Source organism: Nerophis lumbriciformis, linkage group LG03 (genome assembly GCF_033978685.3).
Source record: "Nerophis lumbriciformis linkage group LG03, RoL_Nlum_v2.1, whole genome shotgun sequence".
Taxonomy (NCBI): domain Eukaryota; kingdom Metazoa; phylum Chordata; class Actinopteri; order Syngnathiformes; family Syngnathidae; genus Nerophis; species Nerophis lumbriciformis.
The window spans coordinates 37,084,494-37,107,308 of record NC_084550.2 but is presented as its reverse complement, the minus strand read 5'-3'; the positions used below and the strand labels follow the sequence as shown (position 1 = coordinate 37,107,308).

Genomic DNA, 22,815 nt, shown 5'->3' with positions numbered 1-22,815 from the left:
GAAGCTCTGGCTGACTGCTAGGCCACTTCAAGCACTCACCACTAGCTTGCAGAACATTTGTGTTACTCATACAAATACGTTAGAGCAGGGCAGATTGAGCCCAGTTTATACTGTTATACAGTATACCAGGCAGCCTTGCACTAAATGAGGACTATGTTATCCTTTACGTTATTACTCTAGTAAACTCTGGACTCAAGTTGTTTGCCTTCATTGTTTTTGTAGCTGTTGTTTTGAGGCATGTTAAAAAAAAAGAATGCACCTTTGTGAAAGTCAAAGTATAGTATTTCCCATAGTTGTAGTGAGTATCAGGATTATCTCAGGGAGAGCATGTCCCAAATTCCAAGCTGCTGTTTTGAGGCATGTTTAAAAAAATAATGCACTTTGTGACTTCAATAATAAATATGGCAGTGCCATGTTGGCACTTTTTTCCATAACTTGAGTTGATTTATTTTGGAAAACCTTGTTACATTGTTTACCTTGTTACATTGTTTAATGCATACAGCGGGGCATCACAACAAAATTAAGCATAATAATATGTTAATTCCACGACTGTATATATCGGTATCGGTTGATATTGGAATCGGTATTTAAGAGTTGGACAATATCGGAATATCGGATATCGGCAAAAAAGCCATTATCGGACATCACTACTAATAATAACAACACTACAAAAGTATAACGTCCATTGTATATTTTACATATATAATGTTAATACACACAGCAAACATTGCATACAAGTGGTGTTCTACATGTTTTTAACCAGTTTTGATAGCCAGAATTAAACAGTCAAAAACAACACGACTACGAATACAAAAGGCATCGGAGTCAGCAATTTCAATACATTGATACTTTGTTGTCCAGTCGCTGTTTACTGTAAAGTCAGATTTTCGCGATTTATTCAGATTTTTTGTGCCAAATTCTTCTACTCACCCACTGCTGCTACAATGTGACACATATGCTTTGCTGTTGCCCCCTGCCGGGTGGCAGGAGTACTGCATGCATGAGTACCCGAGTTTGAATGGTTTCATCAAGCCTATTTGGGCCATGTTCGGTGGGCCAAATCAAAAGATTTGGCGGGCCGGATGTGGCCCGCGGACCGCCAGTTGATTAGGACTGGCGTCATGGTTGGGGAAATATATGCGTGAGAAATGTCAAGTGTGGCGTGTGGTTCAAATTGCGTGACTGTCACGCTCAAAGCATGTGGCTTGGCAGATTAGGTTCAAATTAGGGTTGCACTGTTATGTTTGTTGTCTTCTCCCTGCCTTCTCTATTGGTTTTTTCAGTTTCTTCCAGTCTTTTGTCCCCAACGAGGCACACCTGCTGCTAATCATCTCCTGGTAGTATTTAAGCGTGTCTCCACCAGCTGGTCCCCGCCGGTTATTGTTCCTGAACTCCGCTCTGACATGTGCTACCTTGATTCTGCTTCCCTGGTATGTTTCCTTTGCATATTTCTGTTATATTGACCTTGTTGTGTTTTTGTTTTCCTAGCCACCTTGTTTTAGAGGACTAGTTTTTGCCACGCTGTGTGCGTCCTGACCTTTGCTCCGCCAACCTCTGAAAGAGACTACTTTTGTTATATTTCCCATGGTGTGCACTTTGCCCCATCACCCTTAGTTACCATTTTGGACTTATTAAATATTTTCATTTGTTATCGCTTCCCTTGCCTCCATTCTCTGCATCCCGGGGTCCACCTTTGAACTCTATCTTAACATAATAACCGGCCTTTTCAAAATGGACCTCGCAGAGACGGACCCAGTAAAGCGGGAACTGCAACAACAGGCTATTCGCCTGGGGCAACAAGAGGAACAATTTGGGTTCCTTGGTGCGTGCGTCAACGCCATGACGGAACGCCAAGATGCCCGCCTCGACACATTGGAGCGACAGCTAAGTAGCGTACTCACCGCTTTGCAGGCCATGTCTCCTCCCACGGCAGTGCCAGCAGCCCCGCAGTTACCCCCACGTCCAGAAGATACTCCTTTGCCTAGCGACACTCCTCCTGCCGCCTGTCCACCACTCTCCAAGCCTGAGCGTTTCTCCGGCGAGTCAGGTGATGTACAAACTTTTCTCACCCAATGTGAGATCTACTTCGAACTTTTACCCGCGTCCTTTCCTTCAGAAAGAGCGCGCGTGGCGTTCATCTTGACCCACATGAGTGGCCGGGCGTCTGCTTGGGCCACCGCAGAGTGGGTGCGTCAGTCACCCGTGTGCGCCTCATACGCCGCCTTCTCCAAGGCTTTAAAGAGCATTTTTCAACGTGAGAGGCCAGGGCGTGAGGCGGCGCGATCGTTGTTGCGTCTGCAACAAGGGCAGCGCAGCGTCACGGACTTCGCCATTGAATTTCGTAGACTGGCGGCGGAAAGTGAATGGCCCACTTTCGCATTGGTGGACGTTTTTTCCCTCGGCCTTGCAGATAAGGTCCGGAGACTTATGATTCCGCTCAAGACTCCCGATAGCCTCGACGAGCTGGTCGCTACGGCAGTGGAGGTGGAGACTCGCCTCGTTGACTGGGAGAGAGAGAGACTCCGACAACAAGGATGGCGCTCACCTGCATATAATGGGAGTGGCCATGGAAGGCATCAAATTACTGCCGCACCGATACCCATTGTCGATGCGGTATCGATATCACGAGAGGACGAACCAATGCAATTAGGAGGATCTCGCCTGACTCAAGCGGAGAGGGATCGTCGCTTTCGTCTCCATCTTTGTCTGTATTGTGGAGAGGCCGATCATCGCCTGAACCGCTGCCCTCATCGTCCAGCTCGCCATCGTTCTCAAGCGTCACCTCCTCGCACCCAAGCTCCACCCACTCGCCACACCCAAGCAACACATGCGCCAGCGACCGCTCCTGCTCCTCTACCGCCTTCTACAGGTCAGACTCTGTCACGACTTCAACTCACGGGCATACTCACCTGGGATAAGGATAAGCATTTTGACATTTGTGCTCTTATTGACTCTGGTTCTGATGACAATTTTATTGATGAAGCACTTGTTAAGCGTTTGGCCATTCCCGTTTCCAAAGTACACAGACCTAGGGTGGTCCGATCCCTCGACGGGGGCCACCTGGCGAGCGTTACTCATCAGACTGAACCATTAACGCTAAAATTATCTGGTAACCATTTTGAGTCTATTTGTTTTCTCGTCATTCCCTCTCGCTCGGCTCCTGTTGTGCTTGGTTACCTGGCTAGCTCTGCATAATCCCCAGATTGACTGGGTCAAGACAAAGATCATTAATTGGGGAAATTTCTGTCACACACATTGTCTCCAATCCGCATGCCCTCGCATCGGACCCGCACGTGTCGTTACCCCAGAGATCATAGATTTGTCGGTTGTCCCCACAAATTACCATGATCTTAAGGAGGTCTTCAGTAAGGACCGCGCATTGTCACTACCACCACACCGTCCCTATGACTGCTCTATTAATCTACTCCCGGGTGCTACACTTCCTTCGTCCCGTCTTTATAATATTTCTAAACAAGAACGAGAGTCACTAGAGGACTATATCACCACGTCACTCGCTTCAGGTCTCATCCGCCCCTCCAACTCTCCTCTAGCCGCCGTTTTTTTTTTGTGGAAAAGAAAGATAAGACACTCCGCCCTTGTATTGATTATCGGACCCTAAATCTTATTACGATTAAAAATAAGTACCCCCTTCCGCTTCTCAACTCTGCTTTTAACCCCTTACACACGGCCAGATATTTTACCAAATTAGACCTCCGCAATGCTTATCACCTGGTCAGAATAAAGCAAGGGGACGAATGGAAGACCGCCTTTAACACACCACTAGGTCATTTTGAATATCTGGTCATGCCTTTTGGCCTCACCAATGCGCCGGCTGTTTTTCAAAACCTCATTAATGATGTTCTTCGCGACATGCTCGATCGATTTGTGGTCGTTTACTTGGACGATATCCTCATTTTTTCTCCTAACTCCGAACTTCACGTCCAGCATGTTCGCTTAGTTCTTCAACGTCTTCTAGAGAATAGACTTTTTGTCAAGGCTGAGAAATGCTTGTTTCACACTGAATCCGTTCCGTTCTTGGGGTTTATTGTAGAGAAGGGTCAACTCCGAGCAGATCCCGCTAAGATCAAGTCGGTGGTCGATTGGCCCACACCCACCACTAGAAAGCACCTCCAAAGATTTTTAGGTTTTGCTAATTTTTACCGCCGTTTTATCCGCAATTTTAGTCAGGTAGCTAAACCTCTTACTAAGCTTACATCTACCAAGCTCCACTTTTTGTGGACCTCTGAGACACAGAAGTCCTTTGAGAAACTTAAGTTGTTATTTACTTCAGCACCTGTTCTTATCCGCCCTAACGTGTCCACTCAATTTTTTGTCGAGGTTGATGCTTCCGACTCCGGCGAGGGAGCTGTTCTTTCCCAGCGCTCTACCTCCGACCAGAGGCTGCACCCCTGTGCCTTCTTCTCACGTCGCCTGACTCCTGCTGAACGCAACTACGACATAGGTAACAGAACTACTCGCTGTTGTCTTAGCACTGCAGGAATGGAGGCACTGGCTGGAGGGCTCGGAGACACCGTTTGTTGGGTTCACGGACCACAAGAATCTGGCATACATCCGCACTGCTCAACGGCTAAACCCAAGGCAAGCCAGATGGACATTATTCTTCACCAGGTTCAATTTTACTATAACCTTCCGACCCGGCTCTCAGAACGGTAAGCCTGACGCCTTATCCAGAATGTACGCCTGCCCCGAGGAGGAGGTCAAGACCGAGACCATCATCCCTCCATCACAAGTGCTGGGAGCTATACAGTGGGACATCGAGAGTCGCGTGACAGAGACACTCAAGAAGGCTCCTTCTCCTCAGAACTGTCCTCAGGGTCGTTTATTTGTCATTCCAGAACTCTGTCCGGAGGTCTTGAACTGGGCCCACAACTCCAAGATCGCCTGCCACCCAGGCATTACTCGTACGACTTACCTCCTAGCCCAACGCTTCTGGTGGCCTACTCTCAGGACTGACGTGACGAGTACGTATCTGCCTGTTCCACCTGTGCCCGCAATAAGGCTTCTCATCGGGCGCCAGCTGGCCTTCTACGGCCACTTCCCATACCCTCCCGCCCGTGGTCCCACGTGGCGTTGGACTTCATCACAGGACTTCCACCATCTAATGGCAACACCGTAATATTGACAGTGGTGGACCGCTTTTCCAAGATGGCACATTTCATTCCCCTTCCCAAGTTGCCCTCGGCACTCGAGACTGCAGAATTACTTACACGCCACGTTTTCCGGCTGCATGGTATCCCGGTGGATGTAGTCTCGGACAGGGGACCACAATTTTCTTCGGCAGTTTGGAAGGCTTTCTGCAATTCGTTGGGAGCATCACCGAGCCTCTCTTCTGGATACCACCCACAGACGGAGCGCACCAATCAGGATCTGGAGGCTGCCATCCGCTGCGTTTGCCACCAGCAGCCGGCCTCTTGGGCGCTCAGTCTATCTTGGATTGAGTACGCCCACAATACTCTCATCAGCTCGGCTACAGGTATGTCTCCTTTCCACTCTGCCTACGGGTACCAACCTCCTGCCTTTCCTTCCCTGGAATCTGAGGTCGCCGTTCCATCGGTTGCTGTCCACCTACGCCGTGCACGTCTAGCCTGGCAGAACACACGGTCCGCACTGGCACGCACCTCGGAGCGCAACCAGCGTCTTGCCAACCGCCACCGCAGCACAGCTCCGGATTACAAGCCTGGTCAGAAGGTATGGTTGTCATCTCGTGACTTACCTCTCCAAGTTTCCTCCAAGAAACTGCAGCCACGTTTTATTGGACCTTACACCATCGAGCGAGTTATCAACCCTTCAGCGGTTCGCCTACATCTTCCGGACTCTCTCAAGATCCATCCGTCCTTCCACGTCTCCCTACTCAAGCCTGTGTCCTCCAGTCCCTTGAGTCCTCCAGAGGTGCCTCCTCCTCCTCCCAGGCTGATCGATGGACACCAGGCGTTCACGGTCAAGGCCATTCTTGACGTGAGAAGAAGGGGCAGGGGTTTCCAGTATCTGGTCGACTGGGAGGGTTACAGCCCCGAGGACCGATCTTGGGTCCCGCGATCGCTTATTCTTGACCCTTCTCTCCTTACTGTTTTTTATGAACGTTTTCCCGAGAAGCCAGGTAAGCCGCCAGGTGGCGTCCTTTAAGGGGGGGAGTACTGTTATGTTTGTTGTCTTCTCCCTGCCTTCTCTATTGTTTTTTTCAGTTTCTTCCAGTCTTTTGTCCCCAACGAGGCACACCTGCTGCTAATCATCTCCTGGTAGTGTTTAAGCGTGTCTCCACCAGCTGGTCCCCGCCGGTTATTGTTCCTGAACTCCGCTCTGACATGTGCTACCTTGATTCTGCTTCCCTGGTATGTTGCCTTCGCATATTTCTGTTATATTGACCTTGTTGTGTTTTTGTTTTCCTAGCCACCTTGTTTTAGAGGACTAGTTTTTGCCACGCTGTGTGCGTCCTGACCTTTGCTCCGCCAACCTCTGAAAGAGACTACTTTTGTTATATTTCCCATGGTGTGCACTTTGCCCCATCACCCTTAGTTACCATTTTGGACTTATTAAATATTTTCATTTGTTATCGCTTCCCTTGCCTCCATTCTCTGCATCCCGGGGTCCACCCTTGAACTCTATCTTAACATGCACGGTATACCGGTATTGGTATAGTACCGCGATACTAATGAGTCATATTCGGTACTATACCGCCTCTAAAAAGTAAACTCAGGAAATATGTCCCTAGACACATGAGGACTTTGAATATGACCAATGTATCATCCTGTAACGACTTGGTATCGGATCGATACCCAAATTTGTGGTATCATCCAAAACTAATGTAAAGCATCCAAACACCAGAAGAATAAGTCATTATTACATTTTAACAGAAGTGGAGATAGAACATGTTAAAAGAGAAAGTAACCAGATTTTAACAGTAAATGAACAAGTAGATTAATAATGAATTTTCTACCACTTGTCCTTAATAATGTTGACAAAATAATAGGTAGATAAATGACACAATATGTTACTGCATACGTCAGCAGACTAATTAGGAGCCTTTGTTTGTTTACTTACTACTAAAAGACAAGTTGTCTTGTATGTTCACTATTTTATTTAAGGACAAACTTGCAATAACAAATATATGTTTAATGTACCTTAAGATTTTATTGTTAAAATAAAGCCAATATTCCCCGCTTTATTTAGAAAAGTATGGAAATCGAAATCATTTTGGTACCGGTACTGGTACCAAATTATTGGTATCGGGACAACACTAGTTCAAATTATACGCGACTTTGTATTACAAATGCAAACAGTGCAGGATGCATGTTAATGTACAAGCCAGTCTGCCCGACAACAAGAGGATACAAAAAAAAAATCACCTTATTGTTTACAGCATCAGACTACAATGGCGGACTCGCGCAAAGCTCTTTAGGTAAAATGTTACCATATATGGAGACATGTGCTGACATCACTAATTGGAAAAACATATTTGGCAAATTCCAAACAGCTCATTTAGCGGAAGTATAAAGGAAGGCCCAATTTATTTTATAAATATTTTTGACATGCCTCCATGATTTCAAATTTACGGGACTTATGCAGGTCCCAAATACACAAAATCAGGTACCAACAGGTAAGAAAAGTTAGTTTTGCAATACAAACATGCTTTAATCTACACTTAATCCAAGGCTGCCGTGTGCTTGTACAGTCATTATCTGGTTGACGTGACACATACTTGCCAACCCTCCCGGATTTTCCGGGAGACTCCCGAAATTCAGCGCCTCTCCCGTAAACCTCCCGGGACAAATTTTCTCCCGAAAATCTCCCGAAATTCAGGCGGACTCAGGTCCATGAGGACCTGAGTCCGCTAACCCACAACATAAACAGCATACCTGCCCAATAACGTTATAACTGTAGAATGATGGAGGGCGAGTTTTTGGTTTCTTATGTGGGTTTATTGTTAGGCAGTTTCATTAACGCCCTCCCAGCGCAGCAACAACACACAACAGCAGTCACGTTTTTGTATACCGTAAAGCAGTTCGTCTGCCGTAAACAGCAATGTTGTGACACTCTTAAACAGGACAATACTGCCATCTAGTGCATTTGATGAAAGCACTTTTGTGCGTGCCACACAGAATGCATCATCAGAGGTGTTCAGCATGGTTCGAAAAATAGTGGCAGAGAATAGAACAAGGATGGACAATTCAACCCTTAACTCAACAATGAGTAGATGAGTGTTATGTGTGTGTATATGTGTAAATAAATGAACACTGAAATTCAAATATTTATTTTATATATATATATGTATATATATATATATATATATATATATATATATATATATATATATATATATATATATATATATATATATATATATATATAATAAAATATATATATATATAATAAAAAAAAAAAAAAAAAAAAAAAATATATATATATATATATATATATATATATATATATATATATATAATCTATGAAATACTTGACTTGGTGAATTCTAGCTGTAAATATACTCCTCCCTTTTTAGCCACGCCCCCAACCACTCCCCCGTCCCACCCCGACCACGCCCACCCCCATCCCCCTCCCCCCACCTCCCGAAATCGGAGGTCTCAAGGTTGGCAAGTATGACGTGACGTCAAGAGCAACAAACATGATATCCAACCGTCTGGTAGTCCAAGTGATCCCAAGGATTACTTTTGTGAAGCTCTGCTCATTTCACAGAGAAACTATGAAAAATGACTACTGAAGACTGTTCCTGTGTCTCCTAGTTCGCTTTGTAAGTTGTGTCGTGTCACCTTGCTCACCTGTTTGTACGAGACGTAGATCGGTCTGCTGAAGATGAGCCACTCCACTATTTTACTGCAGGGCGGTGTGGTCAGAGAGCCCGTGTAGCGATAGTAGCTTCCCAACGAGGACGGCAGCAGATCCTTCAGGACAAAAGGCTCCAAAGACGTTTCTTTTTCTATTAAAAAAAAAAAACATAAGGAAAGGACATATTTCTGTGAGAAGACAATCTATACATTACTTTATGACCAACTATCATAACCGAGCTTTACAAAGCAGATCCAGGCTAACCACAAGAACCCAAAAGAAGCTATAATTAGTTTTAACATGACCTGTTTAGTATCTGTTTGCACACATAACTGCATTGAATTTAAAAATATTTTTTTTGTAAGACACACACAAAAAAAAGTAATTAAATCTAAGCCTGGGCCCCTGGAGAGAGGGTCCAGACTGAGGCCAAGGAAAAAAAAAAAGAAAAAAAACTCATATCCATAGCACACATAAGCATGTGTGTAAGAGGGAAACATCAAAGAACACAAAGGACATTAAAGACATTAAACGAGCAAAGCTACAAAAGTAAAACAAAACAAAACAAAACAAACAAACAAAAAACAAAAAAAAACACACACAAAAAAAAAAAATATATATATATATATATATATACACTGTGGTGGCCTCCGCGGTGTTCCACGCAATCGTCTGCTGTGGAGGCGGGAGCATGGCCAGAGACAGGAGCAGACCCAACAAAGCAACCAAGTATCAACAGTATTGATGAATATTTATTGAAAAAACATCTCGTCAACCTGTGCAGTATCTCCTTCAAACTGGAATCTTCTACCACAGTGATTCTCAAACTTTGGTACGCATACCACTAGTGGTACACAGGCTCTATCGCAAATAATCACTTAATTACCGTACAGTGTTTTAATTTCCTATATTCAAACACAGTGTTGATTTTCAACCTGTGTGTGATTTATTAAATATGCTCGTTAAATAAAACCTCTGCCTTGTTTTAAAATAATACTTAGGCCTATGTTAATGTATATCATTATGGCGGTACTTGGGGACCCAAGTGTTTCCTGAAGTGGTTTAAGGACAACTGTTCTACCAGAAGCCTGGTAGTTTGAGGGTTCTGTGCAGGATCTTCGCTGTTCCCAATATTTTTGGCACCCCTGTCGCTTTCACACTTCACATTTTCTCTAACGCTACCCTTCATTCTTGGCTTTAGCTTTTCCTGTTCCTTTTTCTGGATGTTGCTGCCTGTCGGGATCTCTCACCACCGGGGTCTTATGGTGTTTGAAAAATCATAGGAAATCAGAACACTCCTCAGCCTTCCTGGTAAGATCTATTCAGGTGTACTGGAGAGGAGGCTACGCCGGATAGTCGAACCTCGGATTCAGGAGGAACAGTGTGGTTTTCGTCCTGGTCGTGGAACTGTGGACCAGCTCTATACTCTCGGCAGGGTCCTTGGGGGTGCATGGGACTTTGCTCAACCAGTCTACATGTGCTTTGTGGACTTGGAGAAGGCATTCGACCGTGTCCCTCGGGAAGTCTTGTGGGGAGTGCTCAGAGAGTATGGGGTAACGGACTGTCTTATTGTGGCGGTTCGCTCCCTGTATAATCAGTGTCAGAGCTTGGTCCGCATTGCCGGCAGTAAGTCGGACCCGTTTCCAGTGAGGGTTGGACTCCGCCAGGGCTGCCCTTTGTCACCGATTCTGTTCATAACCTTTATGGACAGAATTTCTAGGCGCAGTCAAGGCGTTGAGGGTATCTGGTTTGGTGGCTGCAGGATTAGGTCTCTGCTTTTTGCAGATGATGTGGTCCTGATGGCTTCATCTGGCCAATATCTTCAGCTCTCACTGGATCGGTTCGCAGCCGAGTGTGAAGCGACTGGGATGGGAATCAGCACCTCCAAATCCGAGTCCATGGTTCTCGCCCGGAAAAGGGTGGAGTGCCATCTCCGGGTTGGGGAGGAGATCTTGCCCCAAGTGGAGGAGTTCAAGTACCTCGGAGTCTTGTTCACGAGTGAGGGAAGAGTGGATCGTGAGATCGACAGGCGGATCGGTGCGGCGTCTTCAGTAATGCGGAGGCTGTATGGATCCGTTGTGGTGAAGAAGGAGCTGAGCCAGAAGGCAAAGCTCTCGATTTACTGGTCGATCTATGTTCCCATCCTCACCTATGGTCATAAGCTTTGGGTCATGACCGAAAGGACAAGATCACAGGTACAAGCGGCCGAAATGAGTTTCCTCCTCCGGGTGGCAGGGCTCTCCCTTAGAGATAGGGTGAGAAGCTCTGTCATCCGGGGGGAGCTCAAAGTAAAGCCGCTGCTCATCCACATTGATAGGAGCCAGATGAGGTTGTTTGGGCATCTGGTCAGGATGCCACCCGAACGCCTCCCTCGGGAGGTGTTCCGGGCACGTCCGACCGGTAGGAGGCCACGGGGAAGACCCAGGACACATTGGGAAGACTATGTCTCCCGGCTGGCCTGGGAACGCCTCGGGATCCCCCGGGAGGAGCTGGACGAAGTGGCTGGGGAGAGGGAAGTGTGGGCTTCCCTGCTTAAGCTGCTGCCCCCGCGACCCGACCTCGGATAAGCGGAAGAAGATGGATGGATGGATGGAAATTGTATTTTTATAGCCCTTAATGACCATTGTCTCAAAAGGCTTCACAAATTCACTATGAGGTCTACTGACCTAAACCCGAATCTGGGGGAGGGAAAACTCAAAATACCCCAACCGGGGGAAATTAAGAGACCATAGATGTTGGGACCCCCCTCCAGGGTAAGCGGGTAAATTGTAAGTAAGTTAGTAAAGTAAAGTACATTTTATTTATAAAGCGCTTTTCAAAGATTAAATAACAAAGTGCTGTACAAAACATAGGTGAAGTAAAACAACAATTTGATTAAAACAACAGAGGCAACATCATACAAAGAATACCAAGTGGATTAAACATGATAGTTGAAGGGTGCATTAACTAAAAGCTTTACTAAAAAAAGAGGTTTTCAAATGTTTCTTAAAAGTGTCAACACAGACAAGATCACGGAGGGACTGGTACAAATTGTTCCAGAGTCTGGGAGTTACAGCCTGGAATGCCAGTTCTCCGCGGGTTTTAAAACACGTTTTTGGGATCTTTAGAAGACCCTGGCCTGAAGACCGGAGGCTGTGCCCTGAAGAGTAGGGGCATAGCAAGTCAGTGATGTACTGAGGGGCCCCACCATGCAACGCACGGAATGTCAGGACTAAAATCTTAAACTCAATGCGGAATTTAACAGGAAGCCAATGAAGACTGGATAAAACAGGGGTGATGTGGGCTGTTCTGGGTGCAAAAGTCTGGCAGCCGCATTTTGTACAGTCTGAAGTCTCTTTAGCGTCAACTTGTTGAAGAGAGTGACAAGAGAATTGCAATAGTCAATGCGAGATGAAATTAACAGTTATTGAATTGTTAAATATTTTTAACTAATTGTTAAATGAATTAATTGTCAAACATCTGTCTGTAACAGTCATACGAATTCCCCCGACAGAGACAAGTAGTGTTAAAACCTTCTGTACAGCAACCCTCTGTATAATGCGGCCGCATATTCATCATCCCGGAATAGTTTTTTACTCTGCATAGTGACTACTAATATCAATATTTACTTCAGTGATGCATGATGTTGATAGATGGCATCTCAGTTGTTAATTTGTTTACTCGTTTTAGGATTAGCTACTGTGTGAATTGCTTTTTTGTTATGAATTGCTTTCTTACGGAAACCTGTTATCCCGGGCCAGAATGTAGCTACCTGTCCTGTACAGTAAGCCTAATTGTCGTCTCTATGCAAACCTGCTCTCTCTCTCTGTGTTTTCTCCCCTGTCGTGTTTATTGACCCGTGTCCTCCTTGTCATTCCAACAGCAGACCTTTGTTCCCACGTGACAAGATGTGTGTCTCGTCTCCCCTTGTTCCCTCTGCTTTCCTGACTGCCACTTGGATCTCGACCTCCCGCCTGGACACAAACCTTCGACGCCCCGCTATAGCCCCGATTGCTTGCCTGCTCATGGACCTCCGAGCTCTGCCTTGTCCGTCTTGATCTTCCGCCTCTCGCTCAACCGGTAACACTCAACAGCTAATCGCCACACATAGTCACACACCATACACCTTCTGGATTTATTACACACTTCATTTCTGATTATTATATATTGTGCATATATAATAAATAAACAGAGTTTAACGACATCCCTCCTCCTGTACACATAACAGAATGTCCTCAGCCTTCTACTTTCCAAGTGAGAGGCATTATTTATGATCGAGAATACATTTTCAGGGAGCAAGCGAGGAAACACCTCACCAGTTGATCATGTCGAAATTGTACACACGGAAGTGATCACGGCGCCGCTATAAATAGTGTGTCTGCGTTAGCACTTATAATAACAATATCACTAATAGTTGGTTGATATGCAAATCATGAAATGTAAATGTAGTATTGTTGGCGGTTTTTGAATGGTTATTTATTTGATTTTATGGACAAAATGGAGAACCTCCCATTGGCTTTGTAGTAAGCCGACTTTTATTTACTTTTATATAGAACAGTGTTTTTCAACCTTTTTTTGAGCCAAAGCACATGTTTTGCGTTGAAAAAATCCGAAGGAACACCACCAGCAGAAATCCTTAAAAAACAAAACTGTCAGGTTTGTCACTGACAGTTCAGTTAGGTTTTGTTTTTTTCCTGTCTTTGTTTCCTGTCAACGCTCTTATTTTGGTTATTTCCTGAGTGCTTTGTCCCCTCAGCTGTGGATGACTGGCACCTGGCCACACCTGGTGTCAATCAGCCAGCTGCTATTTGAACCTGCCTCCCTCTCCAGTCAGTGCTGGATTATTGTCACTACTACCTGTCATAATACTTGTCGTTGTAGCTCTGTCGACTTTTATTCACTCTGCTCATGTCATAGTTCCTTCGTGTCACAGTAAGTGTTTTTGTTTCTGGTCGACAGTTAGCCTTTGTGCTATTTTAGTTCATAGCCAAGTTTGTTCTCCGCCTTGTGCGTGCCTTTTGTTTGTACCCTTTTGTTTGTACCCTTTTGTTTTTTTTTTTTGCTATAGTGTTAAATTAAATCATGTTTTCGTGGACAAAGCCTGCCATCTCTGCATCTTGGGGTTCGTCACCTACTAGAGATGCGCGGATAGGCAATTATTTCATCCGCAACCGCATCACAAAAGTCGTCACCCATCCGCCATCCACCCAAACTAACATTTTATCAAAACCGCACCCGCCCGTTGTTATATATCTAATATAGACGATGAAAGGCATTAGTGAGGTTATAAAGCTTTTGCCTGTTAAAGAAAAGAGACTGATCCAATTCAGCAGAGACATTCAATGCGTGCCACGCTGTCACGGCCCAGACGCACACCAGTGCGCAATCATCTGGGAGCCGCGCTGAGCGCGCCTCCAAGCGCGCTCGCGCCACTCAAACTGCTGCAGGCAGCTGCGTTCTATCTTGTTTTAACATCCTGTGGCACTCTTCTGGGATCATGGCGGACGAAACTGCTCATGCTCAGGGTGTTTGTGGAGATTCGGGGTTTTGCACAAATGTGATGCACCATGTTAGATGTCCCGGTTTTGTGACTGTCGTAGACATAAACAGCGTCGCAGCTCTTGCAAATCACGTAGCCAGCATTACTACCATCCTGATTTACAACCTCATAAAAACGAGTCCACGCTGAACTTTTCTGGCCTTTTTTTTCCCTGGTCTTTAGTATTCCCTTTTTTAGTTTGTTTCGTACCACGTTTGCTGCCGGCGTTGCCATCTTTTTTTTTTTTTCTTCTTCTGTTGTGGCGTGCTGCAGGTGCCTGCTCGTTTTTCGTATGTGGGTAACAACATTTAACTATGTATATATATTTCCGAATTGGTTTAACTGCCACCCGCCTGAATCTATTTAAAATCTTTTTTTTTTTTTTTTCAACCGCCCGACCCGCGGATAAAATCTTTTTTTTTTTTTTTCAACCGTCCGACCCGCGGATAATCCGCAAGACTCCGCGGTTGTGTCCGCAAACCGCGCATCTCTATCACCTACACACCCTGACAAAAACTCAGTTGACAGTAAAAAGTCGTTGTCGCAATTGTTGGATATGACTTTAAACCATAACCAAGCATTCATCACTATCGCTCTTGTCTCAAAGTAGGTGTACTGTCACGACATGTCACATCACGCCGTGACTTATTTTGAGTTATTTGGTGTTTTCCTGTGTGTAGTGTTTTAATTCTTGTCTTGCGCTCCTATTTTGGTGTTTTTTTCTCTTTTTTTGGTATTCTCCTGTAGCAGTTTCATGTCTTCCTTTCAGCGATATTTCCCACATCTACTTTGTTTTAGCAATCAAGAATATTTCAGTTTTTAACATTCTTTGTGGGGACATTGTTGATTGTCATGTCATGTTCGGATGTACATTGTGGACGCCGTCTTTGCTCCACAGTAAGTCTTTGCTGTCGTCCAGCATTCTGTTATTGTTTACTTTGTAGCCAGTTCAGTTTTAGTTCCGTTCTGCATAGCCTTCCCCAGGCTTCAATGCCTTTTCTTAGCGGCACTCACCTTTTGTTTATTTTTGGTTAAAGCATTAGACACCTTTTTACCTGCACACTGCCTCCCGCTGTTTTCTGACATCTACAAAGCAATTAGCTACCGGCTACTACCTACTGATATGGAAGAGTATTACACTGTTACTCTGCCGAGCGCTAGACAGCACCGACACTCAACAACAACACATACATTGCAGACTATAATTACTGGTTTGCAAAAAAATATTTTTAACCCAAATAGGTGGAATTAGATAATCTCCCACGGCACACCAGACTGTATCTCACGACACACAATGGTTGAAAAACACTGACATAGAAGTTAGAATGTATTAAAAAAAATCCATCCGTCATCATGTGATTGTGTACGATAGGCAACATTCCCAAAAAAGTGCAATTCCCATTTAACAACATAATACAACACTGTAACGGCATTTATAAGTCAGAAAATAAGAAATTAATCAAACATCCTCTTTAACAAGCCTTTTTTTTACCAGGCAGATTTCACAGGGATGGCACAGAGCTGCTCGCTGCCCGGCTATTCAGAGTGCATTCGTTCCACTGTGGTTTTGTGTATAAATGGAACAAGGCATGAGATACAGCTCTGCAACAATAGAATAAAGGGCTCTGGGAAATTTAACCAGCCGCTGCTCCGCCGAGTTGCACCGGTGGAGACTCAACAATTTAACTTGAGTGTTATTTGTTCGATAATTTATGAGGGGCACGGCTGCTCTTCTACTGAGACGTTAGAGGAGAAGATAAGTCGCAACTGTCATAGACCAAAACTGTGTTAGAAGTAAGGCCTGTTCGGGGACGAGACAGACTACTGCATCGTGTAAGTCATTTTGGTCAAGAAAAGTTGCCTTGTAGCATTTTGCAGCAGTCATTTTTGATTGAGGGTGCAATCAAACAAAATGGTGATGTTTTTATTGTGTAACTTGAGATACTGATAAACTTACTAACTATAGCGTGTAGATCAGTGGTCCCCAACCACCGGTCCAGGGACCGTTAACGGTCCTTTACGCATTTGCTACCGGGCCGGAGAGAAGCATTAAATACTTTATAAAAGACTGCATTTTCTCTGATTTAACTTTGGTCTGTCCCACTATACCAGGGGTGTCAAACTTGTTTTCATTGAGGGCCACACCGCAGTCTGCCATTAGAGGGCCGCTTGTAACAGTAAATAATTAACAAATTTGCCTATGAATTACAATATAAAAAAAAATAAAAAATCCATATAGAGTAAAGAAAAATCTGTCGATTTTACCACTGTTTTTGACTGGCAGCTTAGTTGCCAGTAAAATATTGTACTGTAAAATATATGGTGTTATTTTTATTATTATTATTATTTTTACAACATGTTACTGTAAATAGAAATACAGTACCGCTGTTGAATTTTATTTTGGCAACTCAGATACCATTTTTTTACCATAATAAAATGTGGTACCATTAAATCATCAATTGTGGATTTTACAGTAAAAACTAAAAAAAAACCTGACAGCATAGTTGACATAATTTTCTGCTGTAAAAAAAACTCCCTAAATTTTACAGTAAAATCTATTGGTCATTTTTATAGTGTACAATTTGATGGATAACTTGCTTCGAAAATAAGTTAAGCAGATATTTAAGTATTTATTTGGATTTTGACTAACAAAGTTGGATAATATAATATTTGTTGCAATATTGGACAATATTTTTTTTTCCTGTCAAATTAGAAAAAAATATATAATACCTTTAGTAAGAAAATAAGAAAGTAGAGAAAGAAAAATAGAAGGTATTTTATTGAAACATATTATTTCCAGGCTTTTGTGTTTTAACCTTCTCTATTAAATAATAAAATGTAATATTAAAGCCTGCTAATCATTCGGAAATTCACAACTCGACCAGGATAGAACAGTGGTTAAGTCTGCTGCCTCTGAGTCCGTAGTACTGAGTTCTAGTCCTTGACTTTTAAAGTTGAGGAATTTGTTTTACCTCTATCATATATCACTGATTGCATTTGTAAATAAACAAAAATCATGAATCAACAAGATTATGGATAGTTTAATAGTCAACACTGTGGGCTCCCCAGAATCCCAACTCAGCAAGACCCATGATACCATAGTGGTTAAGACTGCTGCATCTCAGTCAGTAGTGGTGGGTTCAAATCTGTTACTTTCAAATTTTAGTTGTTTTCTTTTACCTTTAGAATAGTTCAATGATTGCATTTGTATATGATAAAAAATTAAGTGATAACAAGACCCTGGATAGCATGGTGGTTAAGACTGCTACCTCTCAGTTGGTAGTGTGGGGTTCAAATCCATGACTAGGAAAATGTACATTTTTGTTTCACCTCTATCATAGTCCACTAATTGCATTTGTATATGAGCGAAAATCAGTGTATGATGGGACCTAGTATAGCTCAATGGTCAACACTGTGGGCTCCCATTTCAGGGGTACTTGGTTCAAACCCCAGACAAGTAATCATTAATTTGGCTGAATGTCATCAAAACGACATCAATTGAGTAATGTTATGTGCTCATTGCTAGATTAACATAGAGTTAAAAAATTAAGTCAATGCTAAAGATAATAATAATTGTCAAATAGTCAATAAATACACCTCAGGGGTTACTGTGTGTGTGTGCGCGAGTGAGCGTGTGAGTGTAATTCCTGAGGTGGGGGGAATTGGAGTAAAACATAATAATAGAGAGCGTTGACCAATGAGCTCTCCTGGGTACGATTAAAAAAACAAAAACTAATTGGAACAGTTAAAAAAATATTTAAATAATGTATTTATTTTTTTTGTTTTCTTAACATGTGGAGGTGAAATATATCATCTGACACCTCCAATCAAAGCTTCATAAATTGCAAGTCAACTTACTGGATTTGAACCCAGCACCGTTCATTCCAAGACAACAGTCCTACCCACTGTGCTACACCGGGTCTTAGGAACCTTTGTATCAAGCTTGTATAGAAAGCTAATCAGAGACTTGTTACTGGGTAAAGTACACTATAAACCAGTGGAATAAAACACTGTCAACCCGACTGGTATTGAACCCAGGACTGATTAAACCTAATGAAGAGTCTTAACCACTGGGCCACCCTGGCACTGTTAAGTATTCCTTTCCGGCTCATATAAAAAGTAAATCAGAGACTTAATGTGGAACAAAATACTACCAACGTACCTGGGATTGAACCCAGCACCTTTCATTCCAAGTCAGCAGTCTTACCCACTGTGCTATCCTGGGTCTTGCAAAATTATGTATCCGGCTTGTATAGAAAGCTAATCAGAGACTTGTTGCTGGGTAAACTACACTATAAACCAGTGGAATAAAATACTGTCAACCCGACTGGTATTGAACCCAGGACTGTTTAATCCTAACGAAGAATCTTAACCACTGGGACATCCTGGCAGTGGTAATTATTTATTTCCGGCTCATATAAAAAGCAAATCAGAAACTTAAGGTGGAACAAAATGCTCCCAGCTTACTGGATTTGAACCCAGCACCATCATGTCTAAGATAACATTTTTACCCACTGTGCTGTACTGGGTCTTAGGAAAACTTGTATCCGGTTTGTATAGAAAGCTAATCAGAGACTTGTTGGTAAACTACGCTATAAACCACTGGAATAAAATACTGTCAAACCGACTGGTATTGAACCTAGGACTGTTTAAACATAATCAAGCGTCCTAACCACTGGGCCATCCTGGCACTGGTAAAGCATTATTTCCGGTTCATATAAAAAGCTAATCAGAGACTTAAATTGGAACAAAATGCTACCAACATACCTGGGATTGAACCCAGCACCCTTCATTCCAAGTAAACAGTCTTACCCACTGTGCTATCCTGGGATTCCCAAAATCTTATATCCGGCTTGTATAGAAAGTTAATCAGGGACTCTTTGCTGGGTAAAATACACAAGAGGTGGAACAAAATACTGTCAAACTGACTGGTATTGAACCTAGGACTGTGTAAACCTAATTAAGAGTTTTAACCACTGGTCCATCCTGGATCTGGCAAATAATCCTTTCCGGCTCTTATAAAAAGCTAATCAGAAACTTAAGGTGGAACAAAATGCTTCCAAACTACCTGGGATTGAACCAAGAACCCTTCATTTCAAGTCAACAGTCTTAACCACTGTGCTATCTTGGGTCTTGAAAATCTTGTATATGGCTTGTATAGAAAGCTAATCAGAGACTTATTGCTGGGTAAACTATACAATAAACCAGTGGAATAAAATACTGCCAACCCGACTGGTATTGAACCAAGGACTGTTTAATCCTAATGGAGAGTCTTAGCCACTGGGCCATCCTGGCACTGGTAAATTTTTTTTCCGGCTCATACAAAAAGTAAATCAGAGACTTAAGGTGGAACAAAATACTACCAACGAACCTGGGATTGAAACCAGCACTTTTCATTCTAAGTCAACAGTCTTACTAACTGTGCTGTCCTGGGTCTTGCAAAATCATTAATCCGGCTTGTATAGAAAGTTAATCAGGGACTCTTTGCTGGGTAAAATACACAAGAGGTGGACCAAAATACTGTCAAACTGACTGGTATTGAACCTAGGACTGTGTAAACCTAATCAAGAGTTTTAACCACTGGGCCATCCTGGTTCTGGCAAATCATCCTTTCCGGCTCTTATAAAAAGCTAATCAAAAACTTAAGGTGTTAACAAAATGCTTCCAAACAGCCTGGGATTGAACCAAGCACCCTTCATTCCAAGTCAACAGTCTTACCCACTGTGCTATACAGGGTCTTAAGAAACCTTGTATCCGGCTTGGATAGAAAGCGAATCAGAGACTTGTTGCAAGGTAAACTCCACTATAAACCAGTGGATTAAAATACTGTCATACTGACTGGTATTGAACCTAGGACTGTGTAAACCTAATCAAGAGTCTTAACCACTGGGCCATCCTGGCACTGGTAAGTGTAACAAATCAGAGACTTAACGTGGAACAAATGCTACCAACCTACCTGGGATTGAACCAGGCACCCTTCATTCCAAGTCAACAGTCTTACCCACTGTGCTATCTTGGGTCTTGCATAATCTTGTATCCGGCTTGTATAGAAAGCTAATCAGAGACTTGTTGCTGGGTAAACTACACTATAAACCAGTGGAATAAAATACTGCCAAGCCGACTGGTACTGAACCCAGGACTGTTTCATCCTAATGAAGAGTCTTAACCACTGGGCCATCCTGGCACTGGTAAGGCTTTCTTTCCGGCTCATATAAAAAGTAAATCAAAGACTTAAGGTGGAACAAAATAGTACCAACCTACCTGGGATTGAACCCAGCACCCTTCATTCCAAGTTAACAGTCGTACCCACTCTGCTATCCCCGGACTTCCAAAATCTTATGTCCGGCTTGTATAGAAAGTTAATCAGGGACTCTTTGCTGGGAAAATACAGAAGAGGTGGACCAAAATACTGTCAAGCCGACTGGTATTGAACTCAGGACTGATTATTGCATGTCAAGATTCTTAACCACTGGGCCATCCTGGGAATTGTGAAGATGTTTTTCTGCCTCATATAGTAAGGTAATCTGGGACTTTTTGCTGGGTAAACTACACTATAAAACAGTGGAATAAAATACTGTCTAACCGACTGGTACTGAACCTAGGACTGTTTAATGCTAATCAAGAGTCTTAACCATTGGGCCATCCTGGCACTGGTAAGTATTTCTTTCCGGTTCATATAAAAAGTAAATCAGAGACTTATGGTGGAACAAAATACTACCAATCTACCTGGGATTGAACCCAGGACCCTTCATTCAAAGTTAACAGTATTACCCACTGTGTTATCCCAGGACTTCCAACATCTTATATTCGGCTTGTATAGAAAGCTAATAAGAGACTTGTTACTGGGTAAAGTACACTATAAACCAGTGGAATAAAATACTGTTAACCCGACTGGTATTGAGCCCAGGACTGTTTAACCCTAATCAAGAGTCTTAACCACTGGGCCATCCTGGCACTGGTAAGTATTTCTTTCCGGTTCATATAAAAAGTAAATCAGAGACTTATGGTGGAACAAAATACTACCAATCTAACTGGGATTGAACCTAGGACCCTTCATTCAAAGTTAACAGTCTTACCCACTGTGTTATCCCAGGACTTCCAACATCGTATATCCGGCTTGTATAGAAAGCTAATCAGAGACTTGTTACTGGGTAAAGTACACTATAAACCAGTGGAATAAAATACTGTTAACCCGACTGGTATTGAGCCCAGGACTGTTTAACCCTAATCAAGATTCTTAACCACTGGGCCATCCTGGGAATTGTGAAGATATTTTTCTGGCTCATATAGTAAGGTAATCCGGGACTTTTTGCTGGGTAAACTACTCTATAAACCAGTGGAATAAAATACTGTCAAACTGACTGGTAATGAACGCAGGACTGTTTAATCCTCATCAAGAGTCTTAACCACTGGGTCGTCCTGGCATTGGAAAATCATTATTTCCGGATTGTATTTTTTTTATTTTATTTTTTTATTTTTTTTATTTTTATTTTTTTTGTGTGTGTTGTGTATGTATGTGTTTGTGTATATGTGGGCTTATGTATATGTGTGTGGGTGTATTAATGTGTATATATGTGTGGATGTGTATGTTTATATGTATATGCATGCGTGTGTATATGTATGTATGTGTATGTATATGTATATGCATATATGTATGTGTGTATGTATGTGTATATGAATGTGTAGGTGTGTGCATGGGTGTGGATGTCCGGTGGCTCAATTGGCCTGGCTGTGGATGAGTTGGGGTAGGTGGGTTGGTGGCCTCGGTGGTAGCCGGGGGTGTGCGTTGTTGTGGTTTACGGGGTCGGTCGCTTTTTTGTTTTGGTTTCGGCGGCCGCGGGTGTTTACGCTGCGGACGGGCGGTGGTGGTGATGGTTGCTGCGGTGATACCAGCGGTTGGCATCGCTGTGTTGGGTTGGAGTGGTTGGGGGACTGTGGCTGGTGTCTGTGCGCTTGTGGGGTTGTGGGGTTGGCTGGCGTTGGCTTGCCGGCTGGTTTGGGGGCTGGCGGGCGGACAGGATGCATTGGCTTCTTCCCCCGTTGGGGGGCTCCTTCCCCTGGCCGGGACTCGTATGGGCACGTTGCTGTGTGGATGGCCGGGATGCGGTGTTTGCATTGGGCGTGGAGGCTGTGCGGTTTTTCTGCGTTTGGTTGCCGGTATGGGCTCTGCAGGGTTGGGTTGGGGCGGGCGGGGGATGGCTCTGTTTGGCGGGGGGAGGGCTCGCGTGGCGTCACGTTAAAGTGGTCTGGTGTGGGTCACGGGCTGTGGCGGGGGGTGGTGGCCTCCTGGCCGTAGTTCCTGGTTGTCGGCCGCGTGGACTGGGGGGATGTCCGGGCCCTCTACTCCTCCTACTTATAGCGCACACAGTCACACATATATAGGACTTTGGGGATTGTCCTGCGGGGAGGCATGGCGGGGGGTTGAGGATGCCTCCAATGGGGCTCCAGTCCTCCTGTCTTGTCCCCTGCTCGTCCATCCCTCAATCTTAGCTGCATAT

The 22,815-nt window shown here is 43.8% G+C and overlaps 1 protein-coding gene across 4 annotated transcripts in view; it reads right to left on the bottom strand.

The window, feature by feature from the left end:
- The window catches only part of LOC133583860 (receptor-type tyrosine-protein phosphatase gamma-like), a 941,097-nt gene that overhangs the window by 222,524 nt on the left and 695,758 nt on the right, over nucleotides 1-22,815 (bottom strand). For all 4 annotated transcript variants that reach the window (XM_061937677.2, XM_061937679.1, XM_061937678.1 and 1 more), the window contains one exon: nucleotides 8,793-8,950. In XM_061937677.2, coding sequence (XP_061793661.1) covers nucleotides 8,793-8,950 — 158 coding nt within the window. The remainder of the gene's footprint in view (nucleotides 1-8,792; nucleotides 8,951-22,815) is intronic.